General features: G+C 38.9%; 2 protein-coding genes across 17 annotated transcripts in view; one reads left to right on the top strand and one right to left on the bottom strand.

Moving 5' to 3' along the window:
- LOC131436192 (high affinity cAMP-specific and IBMX-insensitive 3',5'-cyclic phosphodiesterase 8) overlaps positions 1-15,863 on the top strand; it is a 448,244-nt gene that overhangs the window by 272,026 nt on the left and 160,355 nt on the right. The window lies entirely within an intron of this gene.
- Positions 13,671-15,863, bottom strand: part of LOC131436191 (nuclear receptor coactivator 6-like) — a 59,115-nt gene continuing 56,922 nt past the window's right edge. Inside the window, exon 3 of the mRNA XM_058604767.1 lies at positions 13,671-15,509. Within this exon, the coding sequence (XP_058460750.1) occupies positions 15,322-15,509 (188 nt within the window). The 3' untranslated portion in view covers positions 13,671-15,321. The remainder of the gene's footprint in view (positions 15,510-15,863) is intronic.

The raw sequence follows: 15,863 nt of genomic DNA, 5'->3' as shown, positions 1-15,863 counted from the left end.
AAGATTAATTAACATTCAAATAACTCGTTCATCACGATTCCTGCGGAGAATCAATATTGTGTAATTTAGATGATACCTGAAGGTTTTACTGGGATCATTATTTATGCCCTCTAAACTTCATACGGCAATTTTATCATCTTTAACGAGTTTAGAACAGCCGAACTACTGAACATTCTCATTCTACTGATATATCAGCACAAATAAACATTTGTTGAAAGCAGTACTTTAAGATACCGCTGGGGTAAAATATTATTTTTACTGGGAAAATCAACTACCGGGATTGCCAAGCTGAGATTCCATTTTAAGTGTGTGGTGATCAATAAAGCCTTCAAAAGCGCAAACGTAATAAAAGCTAGAGGTTCTGAATTTATTCGATCACTCTATAGATGACAACTCTCAAGTGAATTAAAGGTTGAATCTAAAATGACATTTTTCATTGTTTTTCACTTATTTAATTCGTGTCAAGTTAATAGAGGGTAAGATTTTCTAGTTATACTTGAATATTATAAACAGAAGTAACAGGAGCGCAGGATTAGCGATGGCAATATGGCGATCTCAGCAAATACTGCAAACAAACAAGCGCTTTGTTTGCTGGCTGCTCGAAAGAAAGTAACTCCTGTACTCTTGTTACTTCTATAAATCAAATTCCTGATAAATAGCGATTAATTGGGTTTCATCGGAATAGTGCCTGTTGGATAAAAACTATGCCTTTTAATCAGTATTTTGCGTATTGCTATGGCTTGTTAAGAGTTGTGAAAAACACATGTTCTATTACAGCAAAACTTTTATTCTAATAAAAGCGTTACCGGTAGCAGTGCACACAAAATAAATTCTGTATAAACAAATATGAAGCGCGTTCGGAAAGAAGATGTCGAAGAAACATTCGACAGTTACACGCCTATCATCAGTATATTGGTGAAAACTGAATATATAATCTTCAAAACTATCCAGTCTAGTAAAATATTTGCTTGCTATGAATTATGGGCTCATCCATTGGATCAGTGTCATTTCGCCGAAAGCCATTTCGCCGAAAGCCATTTCGCCGGAAGCCGTTTCGCCGAAAGCCATTTCGCCGAAAGGGTTATTTCGTCGAAAGGGTTATTTCGCCGAATGAAATTTCGCCGAATGGGTCACTTCGCCGAATGCCATGTCGTCGAAAGCCATTTCGCCGAAAGGGTCATTTCGCCGAATCCTGAAATCGTCTTGAAATCGTAATTAAAATTGATTTAAATTAAAGACAAACGAACGATGACTGTACTTCTGATTGTACTTCTTGAATAAAGATTGATTCATGAACCTCAGAAAGTAGTTCCCAAGAAAACTTGTTGACTATTAGCTAGTAAGGATCAAAGCAATTGCATAGGTGTATCTACCAAGCAAATGTAGGTGGTATTTTCCGTTTATTAAGTGAAAATGAAAAAATATCTAATGCGGCTACGCCACATCGTTTTGGTTCATGTGCTGTCCGACCTCGCTACCGCTCGTTTGGTCCTAACTAAATCAAAGAAACCTGGCTTTGAGTAGACCGGGAAAACGAGGCGGTTACAGGTTTGTATGCAAGAGGCCGCCGTCTCGGCTTGTCGGCGGCCGACTCAGCTGGCGTCGGCTCGGCGGCTTTGTGCCGTCGAGCCATCTTGGCTTCGGTTATGTGGCTGCCCCACATTAGTTATACAGGAGACATAACATGCAGGAGATATGACCCTTTCGGCAAAATGACCCTTTGCGAAATGACCCTTTCGGCGAAACGACTTTCGACGAAATGACCTATTCGGCGAAACGACTTTCAGCGAAATGGCATTCGGCGAAATGGTTTTCGGCGATATGACCCGCTCCCGTGAAAACTGAATATATAATCTTCAAAACTATCCAGTCTTGTAAAAATATTTGCTTGCTATGAATTATCGGGTTAGACATTCTCTCTTACCGAGATAAAAGCGATAAGGCTCATAAAGCAGGTATAATCATGAATATCATACGCCGTGAAGCATGTATACTCATCTTCACTGTTTCGTTCATCCAGACCTTGCTCCCAAGTCTTTAATATACGATTCTCGTCTAAGAACGATTTGTATGATCGTGTAGTCGAATTCAATCATAGTCCATTTGCGAGTGAATGAAATAACAGAATATTTTGAAGCATTAGCGGTCATTCGGTTTACTCTACACCAATTTGTAAAAATGTCCAGCTGTGACTGCAAGAATCTGCCGTCTTCGAAGGTTTTGATAAGATGAAAGAGTTGAAAATCGCCAGCATACGAAAACTTCATTCATTTTAGCAAAATGTTTTAATCGTTAAAGTAAAGGAGAAATATTAGTGATCCAAGATGACTACCTTGAGAAACTCCGAAGCTGACAGTAAATGGAAACGAAATGCAATCTCCTATTTTCACTGACATGTCACGATCCGTTCAATATGAATCCAAGTCCCTCAGTCCAGTGTGGTTACGTGGTTTATTGATGGCCCTGTTTGAAATGAATGAAGCGTCGAGATCTGGTGTTAGTCCGAGAATCAGTTTTATTTAAAAAATATATTTTTTGTTCGTAGTAACACCAGATCTTGACGTTCCGTGAATTTTCAAAACATTCAAATTTTCACAGTTATACGAAGTTATGCGATTTTTTATGCAATTTTTTCTCAATCTTCCGCACAATAAAATTTCGGACTGCTTTCGAGTAGTCAGAATGCTTATCTTATCAATTCTTCTGAATGATGAGCGTGATGGGTAAATCGAATCACGCAGCCAATCTGGGTTTGATTCCCAGTCCCGCACAATTTCTCTGGCTTAAAAAGACCTTAGGGCTAAAACCTATTTAATCAAAATAATAAAAAATCTTTTGAAGCGGACATTGAAGAAAAAATGCGGTCTAAACTGTATAAATAGTAAAGGGTGATTTTTTGCTAGGATCTTTTTGGTAACACTGGTTTTGACAAATCATACGTGAATCGTCATTGTTAAACTTGTTCAGTTTGGTCTAAACTTCAGTCATGACTTACGAACGAACATGGTTTGAAAATTATTGAATTTTACTATCAAAATTCATGCTCGGTTAAAAGATTAAAAGATCCATTTTTTATCGAAAAATCGTGTTCAGCGACGAAACTTATTTCTGATTGGATAAATACGTTAACAAGCAAAATTGCCGCATCTAGAATTCATTGCAAGAGCTACCAATGCTTCCCAACGAAGTCACTATTTGGTGTGGATTATGGGCCGGTGGCATAATTTGGCCATACTTCTTCAAAGGCGAAGATGGGCGGAATGTTACTGTGAATGGCGAACGCTACCATGTGATGATTGACGATTTTTTCTAAAATCGAAGAATTGAACATGCCTAACATGTAGTTTCAACAAGACGGTGCCACATCCCACACGGCACGCGAAACAATGACCAAGTCGAGAGCCGCCTTCGGTGAACAGTTTATCTCACGTTTTGGGCCCGTCAATTAGCCACCTAGATCGTGTGATTTAACGCTTTTGAACTTCTTGGGAGCCATGTTAAGGCTAATGTTTACAAGGATAAACTAGCAACGATTGACGCACTGGAAGCAAACATTGAAGTATTTTTTGTGAAACACCAGCCGATATGTTGGGGAGAATGTGCCAAAATTTGACCTTGCGCATCAAAAGCGGCCAATATTTGTATAAAATCATTTTCAAACATTAAATTATATTGATCGTTCTATCTATTCCGACTTTTGATGTTTTTTCCTAATCAAATCCCATACCTCTTAAAGAATCGTCCGCTTTTCAAAATTACTCTCATAAGACAAGAAATTATAATTATGGGGAAGAGTAGTAGTTTTCGAATCTGAATTTCGGAGCACTTAACAGGGAAAAACTGCCTTCGCCGATCATCCATACTTACCTTAATAATTGGAACACTCAATGAATCATCCATTACTAGTCTCTTCCCGAATATCTCATGAAATCTAGATGATTTTAATTTAACTCTAGAGTCTCTTATCAAACTAATTATTGTTATCTTCGTCCACTTCGACGAACGATTTATTTCTATCCGCTTTTTTCTGTAATGCTCGTAGAAATCAAATCTAAAATCGATCAAATTAACCCAACATCAAATCATCGAACGTCACAACATTTCTGTTGCCAGAGGGAAGTCCATCCTATGAAGTGTCTGCTCATTAGAGTAAATTTAATTTTTTCGAGCTATCAAAAGAGACCATCAACCTTAGAAAAATAGAAACAGAATCTTCCTCCCTTTCCTTGGAAGATAATCGGATACCACGAAAATTGCCGTTCGCAGAAAATGACCTACCACTCATCTCATGCCCACGTTGGTACTTTGATGTTAGATTGGGATTTTTTTTTCGTTTGGTTTCGGCAAAAAAGAAGCCAGAACTTGGCAGTTGAAAAACGATATGAAATGAATTCGTTCACGGAGGATTCCACCGAAAGGCGGAGATTATTTTAATTGGGGAAAATGTTCGGCTTCAAATTTTAAATACGACTTTGAAACTCCGGTTCAGTGCCCCGTTCTGAGGGTCTGAAGTGGTGTGCTTCGAAACAATAAATGAGATAAGTATTTTCTGTTGAATAAGGGATTCGTATTTATTTATTGATTCATCTTCATGTCTTAGATTTCAAATAGATGGATTAAAATTTCGCTACTATTCTAAGCAAATCATTTTCTTCCGGATTCAATCGACTATCATCTTCCAAAGACTAGTTTTCGTTTAAATGAGTGTGAAAGCGAAACCCTTTAGCGCCGTCAGTTACACTGTATAGGAAAAGGATTACCCTTGGTAATTGCACTTAAAAACATTACCCCTTCGACTTCGATGACCTTATAAATAGAAACGTTTTGAGTTCAGCAGAAAGAAACAATCTTCTATCAATAAGGTTCACCATCGGCTGCTAGAGAGTAATTACATCCATAAAAAAAAACCTTCAACTAAGTGCCTCATATTAGCCGCCGGATAATTGTTACTCTGAATATCAAGTCATTGTCTCAGCAAGAAACCGGCCGCGCTTCAAACCAACCATAATGAGTAAAACACTAACTGAAGCAAGATCTTCGGCTAATGAGTCAATATCATCGACTGAAGTTTTCCCCCAGTTCGGATCGAAACCTTAACGAGAGAGTAACCGGGAACAAAAACATTCGACGAATCGCAAGTCAACTACATTTGCAAACAAAGCCAGCCCTCTGCTCGGGTGCAGCAGCGCGACGTACAAGTGGAGGAAAATCCGTACCAAGGTTTGCCAACTGCATATCTACAGGCGATCCAAGCAACCAAGGTGCTGCCAGGGAATGCTGTTTACATCCGCGGATATACGGCAATGCCGCAACCCATCTTTGCAGTTAGTTATCTGGTGCCCGTCATCTAGCGAACCCAGCATCAGTCGGTAGGTTTCCATCATGTGTTGCGGAATTTTCACTGTATGTTGGGGTGAGTTTATCAGAATGTGACAGAAGGTTCGGACGCAAAGTTGAGAATATGAAGAAAAAAATATTTATGACCTTTACTGCATGTCGTAATCTTTTAGATGGCTTTTGAAAAACGGCCATACATTTTTGGTTGGATTTTAAAGGTTTAAACATTGTTGTCATTCGTTTCCGTCAACCGTAATTCCCAGGTAACCGGCAAGTACTAATAATGGCATTAAAATAGCCTTTTATGAGCACCAAAAATGCTTATAGTTCTATATCTGAAATCTGAAAGCTCATATGTTGTGAATCAATCATAATTCAGCTTTCAGAATGCACGCCAGCCATAAATAAGCATTATATATGAATAGCCGTATATTTTGCCAAAGTCAGTCTGAATTTAGTCTCAAGTGCGATTGAAATGCCAATTAGCGATTATTTGCTGTCATAATGCGGCATTAGTATATGCTTAGTGGTTACCGGGGTTGTTAGATACATGCTCCCGCATACGCATGGCTGCCAGATGGCTGACTAAACGCTGCCAGCTGGAAAAATATGGTTGACAGACATTCTGGTGACCGACTGCCTTACCGCTGCCAGATATACAACTCAAACGATACAACCGTATCCACCAGGATTTTTCTACTTTGAAATCTTTGACATTTTTTGCGAAGGTGAGAAGATGAAAACCCTCGGCTAACTTAGATACAGGCGACTTTGTTTTTTCAAATTGGATTTGACAACCGTCACTGAATCAATTTTGTTGGCCGTCTGGTGGTCATGGTTGCCCAGGTAGCCAAAACGCTATGCGGGCTATTGCTGGATTACTGAAAACTACTGTCAAATCAAGAGTGAAGTAAACTGAAAACATTTGCACGTCACCTTCATGTGTAAAACATTTGAACTATCACTATATGTAAAACGCATGGCATTCAGAAAAATTCCATTTAGTTCTCAAAATAAGTGTAAAAACAGTGAATATTTAGTGAAAATCATGCTACATTTATTTGAAATGTACATCCAAACGATACGATATATCGGTACCTCTAGATTCTGTATGAATTTCTTATGAATGTCACATTGTTCTTCATATCTTCATTGTCGGTGACATCTCATATGAGATTACTTCTACCGAACCGGAAATGCTCGCCATAATCCTTCCAAACTTAATCAAACATTGTAGCTTTAGAATAAGTCAAAGTTTGTCGAATTTCGTTGAGTCATCTCGAGAAAATTCAGCCGATGACAAATGTGGGGTTAGTCAGTTACGTTACTTATACCGTTATATCTCCGAAACCAGCCTTTCGATCTTCGAACTAGATCAATGGTTCACTAGCAGAGCCGGTGAAACATATTAAGCCCAGGTGGGTAATTATTCGTACCGGGGAGAACGATCCACTATTTTGAAGTATTATTTAGTCGATTTTTAAATAACATTTCGTTTCGATATAACTTGCATGAGACGCGTAAATTCGAAGCTTGAAGCATTTTCGATAACAAAATTGCGCATTTAAGGGTTAAACGGAATATCAGACTACAAAATTTCTGCCAATATCTGTTTGGAATATTAAGTCGGCAGTCTTTTAGGTTCCGTATAAACTTATTTGTGTTTGCAAATTTTCGAAATTATTTCTTTGAGAATTTTGGTAACCCTGATTGTTTAGTTGGTTGGGGTTCATGGTGAAAGATGTCTCGCATGAATCGAAAGCAATGTTTTGGCATTACATTCCTTCTGTGGAATTTGGCCTTTTTGATTCAACAGACTTCGCAGCCGATTCTTAGCATACAGACTTAAGGCTAGTACTACGATCCTACTGACACTATGAATCATTCCACGTCGGGGCTCGAACATATGACAACTGGCTTATAAGACCAGCGCCGTATGCATTGAACCGCAAACCCGGGCGAATCGAACGGTGCACAAATCAAATCCAGCCGCTGATGTGCATAGCACATTGTTAAAAAAAAGTCCGGGGACCGACTGAGATGACGTTTGTAATGTCAAACTATCATCATCGATCAGAAGACAAGTGTCAAATTTTCACGTCAATTGCACCACAAACACTAAACTTACCGACATATAAGTGACGTTCCTTTTTGATTTGCGAAAACTTAAAAATAACGAATTTTGTTTATTGATAAAACATTGCTTCCTATATAGATTAAAAACAAAGATTTGTGGTATTCTGATTTTAACGTGACCAGATTAAGCAGTCATTCGGAAAAAATGTGAGCATGTTTCGATAATCGTGATGGATGAACACAAAATCAAAGTCCGACTAAACTGGAAGTGCTTTTATGGTCGTATGCGAAAATCTGGGCATGACAAAAATCTTTTCCAAATATGTGCCTCGTTCGCTCACAATCTATCAAAAGCAGCAACGCATCAACAATCCAGAGAGCTGGTCGGCACTGTTTAGTCGCAATAAAAAGTATTTCTTGCGTTGGTATGAAACAGTGGACGAAACATTGATCTATCTTTATTCTCCGGAGTTGTTTCAACATTTACACGGGGAAAACGCAACAGGTAGCTGCAACAAGTATGGCGTCAGTTTTTAGATGCTCGAGGTATAATTAACGTCGATTATCTTGAAAAGGAAGTACCAACAAAAGTTTTTAGTTATTAATGCGTTTGAAGTATGGAATCGTAAAAAACGGCCTCATATGAAGCAGAAAAAATCATCTTTAACCAAGACAATGCACCGTGCCACAAGTCAATGAAAATAATGGTCAAATTGAACGTATTGGGCACCGATCTGTTTCTTCACCCACCATATTCTCAATAATCTAGCCCCCAGCGACTACTTGTCATTTGATGATCTGAGAGAGTCATCGCCGCAACTGAAGCCTATTTTAAGTCCATGGACAAATCATTCTATAAGTATGATATAAAAATTTAGATAATAAATAAAGAAATTTTGCTCAAGATATCTTATTTTCCTAGTTAGTTCCTGAACTTTTTGGACGATGTGTAAGCAACCTTCTCTACGACAGTATCGAACCGCACAGAGTGCAAGTCGATTCGACACTGGTGTTCTGTGAGTAATTTTCTCAAGTGCGAACGCACCCATTGAATAGCAGAAATCATATGGAAACCGTGAGCTTATGTATACGAAACCATCATATCAATTAGAGGAATGACAGGGAGAACATTGGAGACATTGTTCGTGGTTGAGTTGTAGATGTTCAAAACCTAACTACTGTCTATATGGTTTTACTTCTATATTTTGAATTTGTACCCCGGTATAGAAAACAAAGACGCAATCCTACGTCAAAAAATGTTGAGTGATTCTATTTATGTGAAGATAAAAATGGAAAGGCGAGATGTGACAAGGTTGATTTTAGCAAACTGAAATCTTTTACTAACTTAACTGTCGCAAGAGGAGTTGAACTTAAGCATCTCATCAATGCAAATCACTCGAGTCTCTGGTATGCCGGAAAGTACCGATAAAGGTCTTTTATCACTTACTATCCGAACCGACAAAAGAATAGTTATCAGAAGTCGTTTCTTTCTACTTGCGGATGCATTCTTGTACACAATTAATTCTTCACTATTTTCCTAATAGTGAAAAAGTAAAAATAGCATGATGGGTTTCCATCAGGTAGCGGTGAGTGCAGCGCTACTGAATACCGCTTACAACCTAGGCTAAACAACCAGCACGTTGTGACTCTGGGGGCATAAGCAATAGTTCGAACAAACCTTTCATTCTGATGTTCTACTTGCTGTATAAAGATTGAGAAAAATATACATACAGTGAAGAACTCAACGTATATAAGAATGCTGTCGCAAGTAGAAAGCGACAACTTCTGGTAACTTTTCTTTTACCGATTCGTATAGTAAATGGTAAATGACCTTTTTCGGTAATTTCCGGCATACCAGAGACTCGAGTGATTTGCATGAATGAGATGTTTAAACTCGACCCCTTTGTTTGAAGGTAAAAGTTAAGTCACTAAAAGATTTCTGCTTGCTCAAATGACCATTGTCACGCCTCACCTTTTTGTTGTATATCTTCACATCCTTGCTCTACCTTGAGTACTAGCATTTTATATTTCTGATTTTATTTATTATTCTCAGTTACAATAAAATTATTTTTATTGTTATAAATGATACTAATATTACTATTATTTTTTGTTAGAAATTTCAGGTGGGTAATTACCCACTAGTAGTGTGTCTCAAACGAGGCTAAGGTTGTTAAAATCTTTTAAGCCATCTCTTAAGAAATTGAGCGGTTAATATACAACGCGTTTTGTCGTTTACGTCACTTATACCGTTATCTCTGAAGTCAGAAGTTATAGCCATGTGATCATAGAATTTGATCGATGAACCAATAGTAGTTTTGAAACAAACCAAAGCTTGTGCAAATATCCGAGAAAATTGAGCAGTAAAACAATATCTTTGAACAAAAGTGTATCCAAATCTACACTAACTTTTTTTTGTAAATCGGCTCAACATGTTTAAATTCCATTTTTTTCTGTGAGGAAGTCGATTAGAAATGTATTTTTGTTTGAAAACTTGCTAATTTTGTGAAATTGTCATTTTTCGACTGAAGCCATTTGAAAAATTTGGAGATCTGTAGTAAGTACACTAACAAAAGGGGAATTCAATGTAAAATTTATTCGATGAGAAACGATTCTTGACTAACACAGAAGCTACTTTCACATCAAAATATATCATAAGGTTATTTTGAGGGTGAGGGAGTGTAGCAAGGGCCCCGAACATGGAAAGTGAAAGGGAAAATTGATCGAATCTTACGAAAAATTGGTACTTCTTTACGAGTGCGACATATTTCTAGCAACTAAGTGAGGTATTATTCCATAGGTTTTCCTCCCCGGAGAACGACCAAAATGGATAAAGCCGAGTTAAAATAAATGATATAAAAAAGTTATTCTATAGTACGAATGTAGTTATGATGATAAACAGCGTTTCGTTATAAAATAATCATTATCAGATGGAAATTTTTTAACAATCATGTGGAAATAATGATGTCATAAGAAATTTTTATAACGAGGAGGGAGTAGTAAGTGTTTATAGCCATGGAAGCCAAAGGTATTGTAGATTGAATGTGACGAGGAAGTACGGAACTCGGAGGTTACTAAGAAGGTTTTCATAGAGAGAAAGGTGTTTTAAATGTTTCTAACAAAAGAGTTCAAATATAAAACTGACCTAATTTGTCGAGAATTATGATTGATGTGGACCGTCGAAGGAAAGAATACTAGATTGTTGAAAAAATTGTTTGGCGCGCAACGAGTTGTTTTGTGTGGAGATTTCACATACATACTCGATCCACGTGATTCTTCATTTCGATACCGTGCTTAATTGAGTATCAAAATTATTGCTTACTAATGTCGTTTTCACTTGGTAAAACTGGAACTGGTTCAGGATAGTTTCATCAAGCAAACACTTTTCACGAAACTAAGTTGGGCTCGTACTTAGCAACGGGGGTGTTAGCAAACCCAATATAAAAATCAGAATCAAAACTGACCAGATTTTCAGTTCAATTACGTTGAAACTAGGTTCAAAACTGGTTTCAAAAAACGATTTGACAGCAGTTAGGGTGGAAACTGGGTTAGGTTTGGCATCAAGCAAAAACGACATAAATGACTGGCGGAATCCATATCACAGTTTTAGAAATACCGCTGTAGGCAGAAGAGACCGTTCTGATACCGTTCACCAGTTGGATTGTAGAAGCTAACTAAAAGATTTTTATTGCATTTTGTGTTCATATACACGTAATAAGTGGCAAATAGATATCAATAGATTGAGACTATTTCATATTCTGAGAAGCAGTGTTGGTGATTGCCGATAACTTGGCAGAGAGCAGCTCGATGGTTCTCTACGTTGTATACAACATCGTCATTCTGGTACATGAACTCGCTGCCTCTCAATGCATGAACAGTGAGAACTGCATTTTTTCGTTCTACTTCATACTCTACGGCCATTAACAAAATAGTTACAGTTTTGCAATGATCGGCGCGGTGTGGAATTTACCAAAAGAGAATCGCAAGTTGCCAATTGTCACAGAGAATCGAATCGATTAGTCGACTTGATGATTCTCATTTTAGGTTATAATATTTCCAAACCCTTGTGTGAAGCATTCACATACATTTTCATAGACATAACTTATACAAAGGTTATATGCACATAGTTAGCAATAGTAAAATGATTCTATCACCATTATCCACATTCCGTGTAGAATCGGATCGCAAAACGAGAATGAGCGACCGTTCGTTGCTTCAGAGAGAATCCCCACGGCAGCGTGCTAACCCGTTTTGCTTAGATGGTCATCGAGAGAAATTCGCTCTCGCACTGGTGTCTATTCTATGTTAAATGAACCATGCCGGTTTTTTGTTGCTTAAATGGTATCCGCCTCTCTTTGATGGCACTGATTGAATCGTGTGAAGAGTTGTTAGAAAGCGTTCTTTGATACGATAAAAGCCATCCCTGCTGAGAAGAATATTCAAATAGGTATGATCAATATCAACTTCAAATGTAAGCGTCGTCTCTCTAAGTCACCAAAAGTTCCTTAGTACCTAAAATATCTACTTTATTAGAGGCACTTTTTGGCAACTTGAACGTACAGAACAAGCTTTAAGAAAACTTTCTCGGTGCTTAAAAGCTGTACAATGAACGGCTTCAAAGTTTGTTCTGTTGCGTCGGATGAACATGAAAGTATGGGTAATTTCTCAAAATCGGACTGTTCAGAATGCTTTGTATACAGCTTAAGCCAAATCTTTTGGTTAATTGGTCTAAATACAAATTGTGAATATATCCTGAGATGACAGTCTGTTCATTTGCTCTATTTTTACTTATCAGGTGTACAACTTTGCTTCCGCCATTTTCCGATAGGTGGCTGTACCGGCTGAGGCTGGTTTAAATACATAGATGATAATACCACTAAAGTGAGTGTGTACAGTGCCTAACGAATTGTCATCGCCGTTTCATCACGACAATGCTCGGCCTCACGTCTCAAAAGTGGTCAAAAAGTACCTGGAAACGCTGAAATGGAAAGTCTTGCCCCACCCGCCGTATTCCCCAGATGTCGCCCCTTCTGACTTCCACCTATTCCGTTCGATCGCACACGGCCTGGCAGATCAACATTTTCAATCCTTCGAAGAGTTGGAAAAATGGATTGCTTCATTGATAGCGTCAAAAAAGGACTCCTTTTTTCGAGCCGGGATCGGAAAATTGCCGGAAAGATGGGAGAAAGTTGTCGCTAGCGACGGACAATACTTTGAATAATAAGCACTTTTTTCGCAATAAAGCTTTAAATTTTGAAAAAAAAACGGCGGAAGCAAAGTTGTACACCTAATAACAGGAGTATTTCACATTTTCACATTAATTTTTGGTGATGTTTCTTTTTTTTGGGCTAAAGCGAATGTGTGTCGAATTCCGTTGATTGTAGGTTGAGTAATCGCAGAAAAATATTGGAGAGAAACGTTAACGACTTAGTCGATTGACAATTCTGCTGTCTGAAAACATAAATTCGAACAAATAATTTTTGGGCGAGACGAAGTTCGACGGGTCAGCTAGTATATTAATAAATATAGAGGTTTTTTTCTTTTTATAAACTTTCCTCTTTATGACACTGCCAGAACTGGTCATGCGCGATTGCGTTGAGAAAGTTAGCACTTAAACATCATAAAACCCGCATCATCTTACTTTGAAAAAAAAACCCTGTTACAATACATACAACTTTCCTGTTGGGAAACATTACAGCGATCCTTTGTTCTACGCCAACAACAACAATAACCTCGAGCCATCGACAACTTGACGTAATGCAACTGTAAACAAACCCGCATTACGTACGTTGCAATTCGTCACCAGACCAGACATAAGCGGGACGCGGCATCATCATCATCATGATCCGCGAGGTCGGGGAGGAACTTGCAAATATACCATACCTACCGTGCATTCTCTACCTACCTGCTAGGGCCTTCGGGGGTTGAAAGTTCGGAAACAATGCCGATGCGTGAGAACGCTCCTTTCTCACTTTCTATCTCTGAGGTGTGCACAGTCGCTATCAACCAGGGGACCACCAGCTTTTGCATCACACTTTTGTTTTCTCGCCATTCATAAGTCGCGCGATGTGTTTTGTGTTCGATTGTTTCGAAGCCTGGTGGGGGAAGGGGGGCCCTTTCTTTCGTTACTAATTTAGACGGGTTAGTATTAATTTTAAATTATAAGTTTTATTTTATACATTTTTCTTGTCCTCTTCTACTGGCCCGGTCGTTTTTGTTTTTGTTTTGTTTTTTTTTTCGAGACTTGAACAGTTTGTTTACATTTGACGCTTGACTTTTGGTGCTAGTTAATGTTATTGTTTTCGTTTTTGTCTCATACAGCGACGAGACAGGTACGCATCATCATCCATTCCACCAGCCGCCGCTGCCACCGTCAAAGGGCTGGGGGAGGGAGTTATGCTTTGGAATGGTGCACTCTCAGCACGTAATAATGAGCATTCAGTCATTCAGTAGTTCAACTGAACTGAAGACAACAAAAAAAAATAGTTCACACCGATGTGTTTACGCAACTTTCAGTATACACACATGCCTAGTGGCTGCTATTACCTATTACCTATAGACTATCCCGCAGGGGGTTCGCTGGATTAATTACGTTAAACTCAATACTAGCATTTACCGCTCGTAAACTTTCTCGCTTTCGGTTCGAATCCGATCGTTACCAATTATACATAACCTACCTATAGCAAAGCACTACCGAGCGAGCTGAGATGTGTTTGCGTTGTTTTGTTTGATCAGTGGTTGGTGGTTGGCCGCCATTCAGGGGCTTCGGGAGTTTCCTCCGTTCGCTTGTTTGAGCGAGGAAGCTAAAATGTGTGCAGCATCATCACATCACACTACGCTAGTTGCGGCGGGGACGCGGGGCACAATGGTTGTTCTGCACTTCTCTGTGCCCACCAGAGTAGGGAATAGAATTACCAGAGTATGGTTAGTCTTGCTAGGCACATACACCATTCGAATCTCTGCCAATGGTTTCATTCATTCATTCGCTCGGGCAGAAAATCATAAATAAGACACTAAACAACTGGCTAAAGCATTTTCACGGCTTCATCGTTAGTCGGTCCGTAAGTAAGTCTTTACCCGTAAGAAATTACAACTGATTGCATGAGAGCGGGCTGGTGGGTGGTTGAGTCTGGCTTAGGGTTGACAAATAGCGAATTTCACTATTCCAGATTTATTAATTTTTAGGGCAGGTAGTAAAAATTATCTAATTCATAATACTCAAAATTTATTTGGTCGAACGATCCAGATTGTGAAGACACCCTAATGTGTAGGACTCCTTTCTACAACACGAGGCCAGCTCATGTTGTCAGTAAAGCTGTCTTCTCGGTATCTCGCTTGTCGGAACGACCGTGCAAAAAGTTTTTATTGAATGAATCGCACGTAAAATTTTGTTTTTTGCCAGAATTCCCCAGCGCACCTTCATCGCTCATCTTCCAACCAGCGTGTAAATACTCTGATCTAATCTAGCTACTAGTATAAATACAAGAAGATTTACTCCACATTTATACGGTTCTTAATCATCATCATCATTACAGTCACCATCTTCGTCTTAATCATACTATGTTTAATCAGTCTCCGCAGAAAGGAGACCAGAATCATCCCTCTCTTCATAGAGCAGCAGTGACCATCAGCAGTCAGTGCGTAGTCGTAGTAACTTGACCTAGTTTATTCTAGTTCTTCCATTTTTTTTTCGTTCTGCTGGACCTAACTAACAGTTAAACACTGACTACTCTTACATTTTTTTTTGTTTGAGTGTATTTGTTTTTTTTTTTTGCGTTTATGCGATTGTGGCTTTGGCTACTTGTTTCTTTTTTTGTTGTTGTTCTTCTTCTTCTTCTTCCTCTTCCTCCATCCGTGGTGGGAGAGGAGACTATGGCTGGCGAGGAGGAGGTGGTACCGGTGGTGATGTGGTCACACGGTCGCTCCGGACTCATCGCTGGACGATGTGAAGCCTGACGACGACGACGACGACGACGACGACGACGACGACGAAGGACCACTGCTGGTGAAAGTTTTCTTTCGCACGTACTTCCGCTGTTTCAGCTTGGCCGGACTCAGCGAGCCTCGGTGTTTCGATTTGTGTTCCACCAGATCGTTTACTAGGGAGAAAAATTAAAAAAAAGGAAACAGAAACACCACGGAATTGCAATCCGTTTGGCGGTGGCGGCAGCAACAGGACGATTATTTGTTCGTTCGGTTTTTCGATGGAGAAGGGAAGGAAATGAAAAGATAACAATAAAAGTAATTAAAACCAGTTGATTAGTGGCGATAGTCATAGGAGAAGGCATTTTATAGGAAACAAAGCGATTGGAAGCGAGTTCGGTTCGTTCTTGGAAATTGTCAAATCCGACGTGAGGCGATTACATTAACCTAATATTATTACGTCTTTGTTCACTTGCTCGGTGCTAATGAAGATCAACTTCTTAATCAAACTTTAATTGTTTTTAATGTCA

This window comes from Malaya genurostris, chromosome 3 (genome assembly GCF_030247185.1).
Source record: "Malaya genurostris strain Urasoe2022 chromosome 3, Malgen_1.1, whole genome shotgun sequence".
NCBI classification, from domain to species: Eukaryota; Metazoa; Arthropoda; class Insecta; order Diptera; family Culicidae; genus Malaya; species Malaya genurostris.
This window is presented reverse-complemented; position numbering and strand designations above follow the sequence as displayed.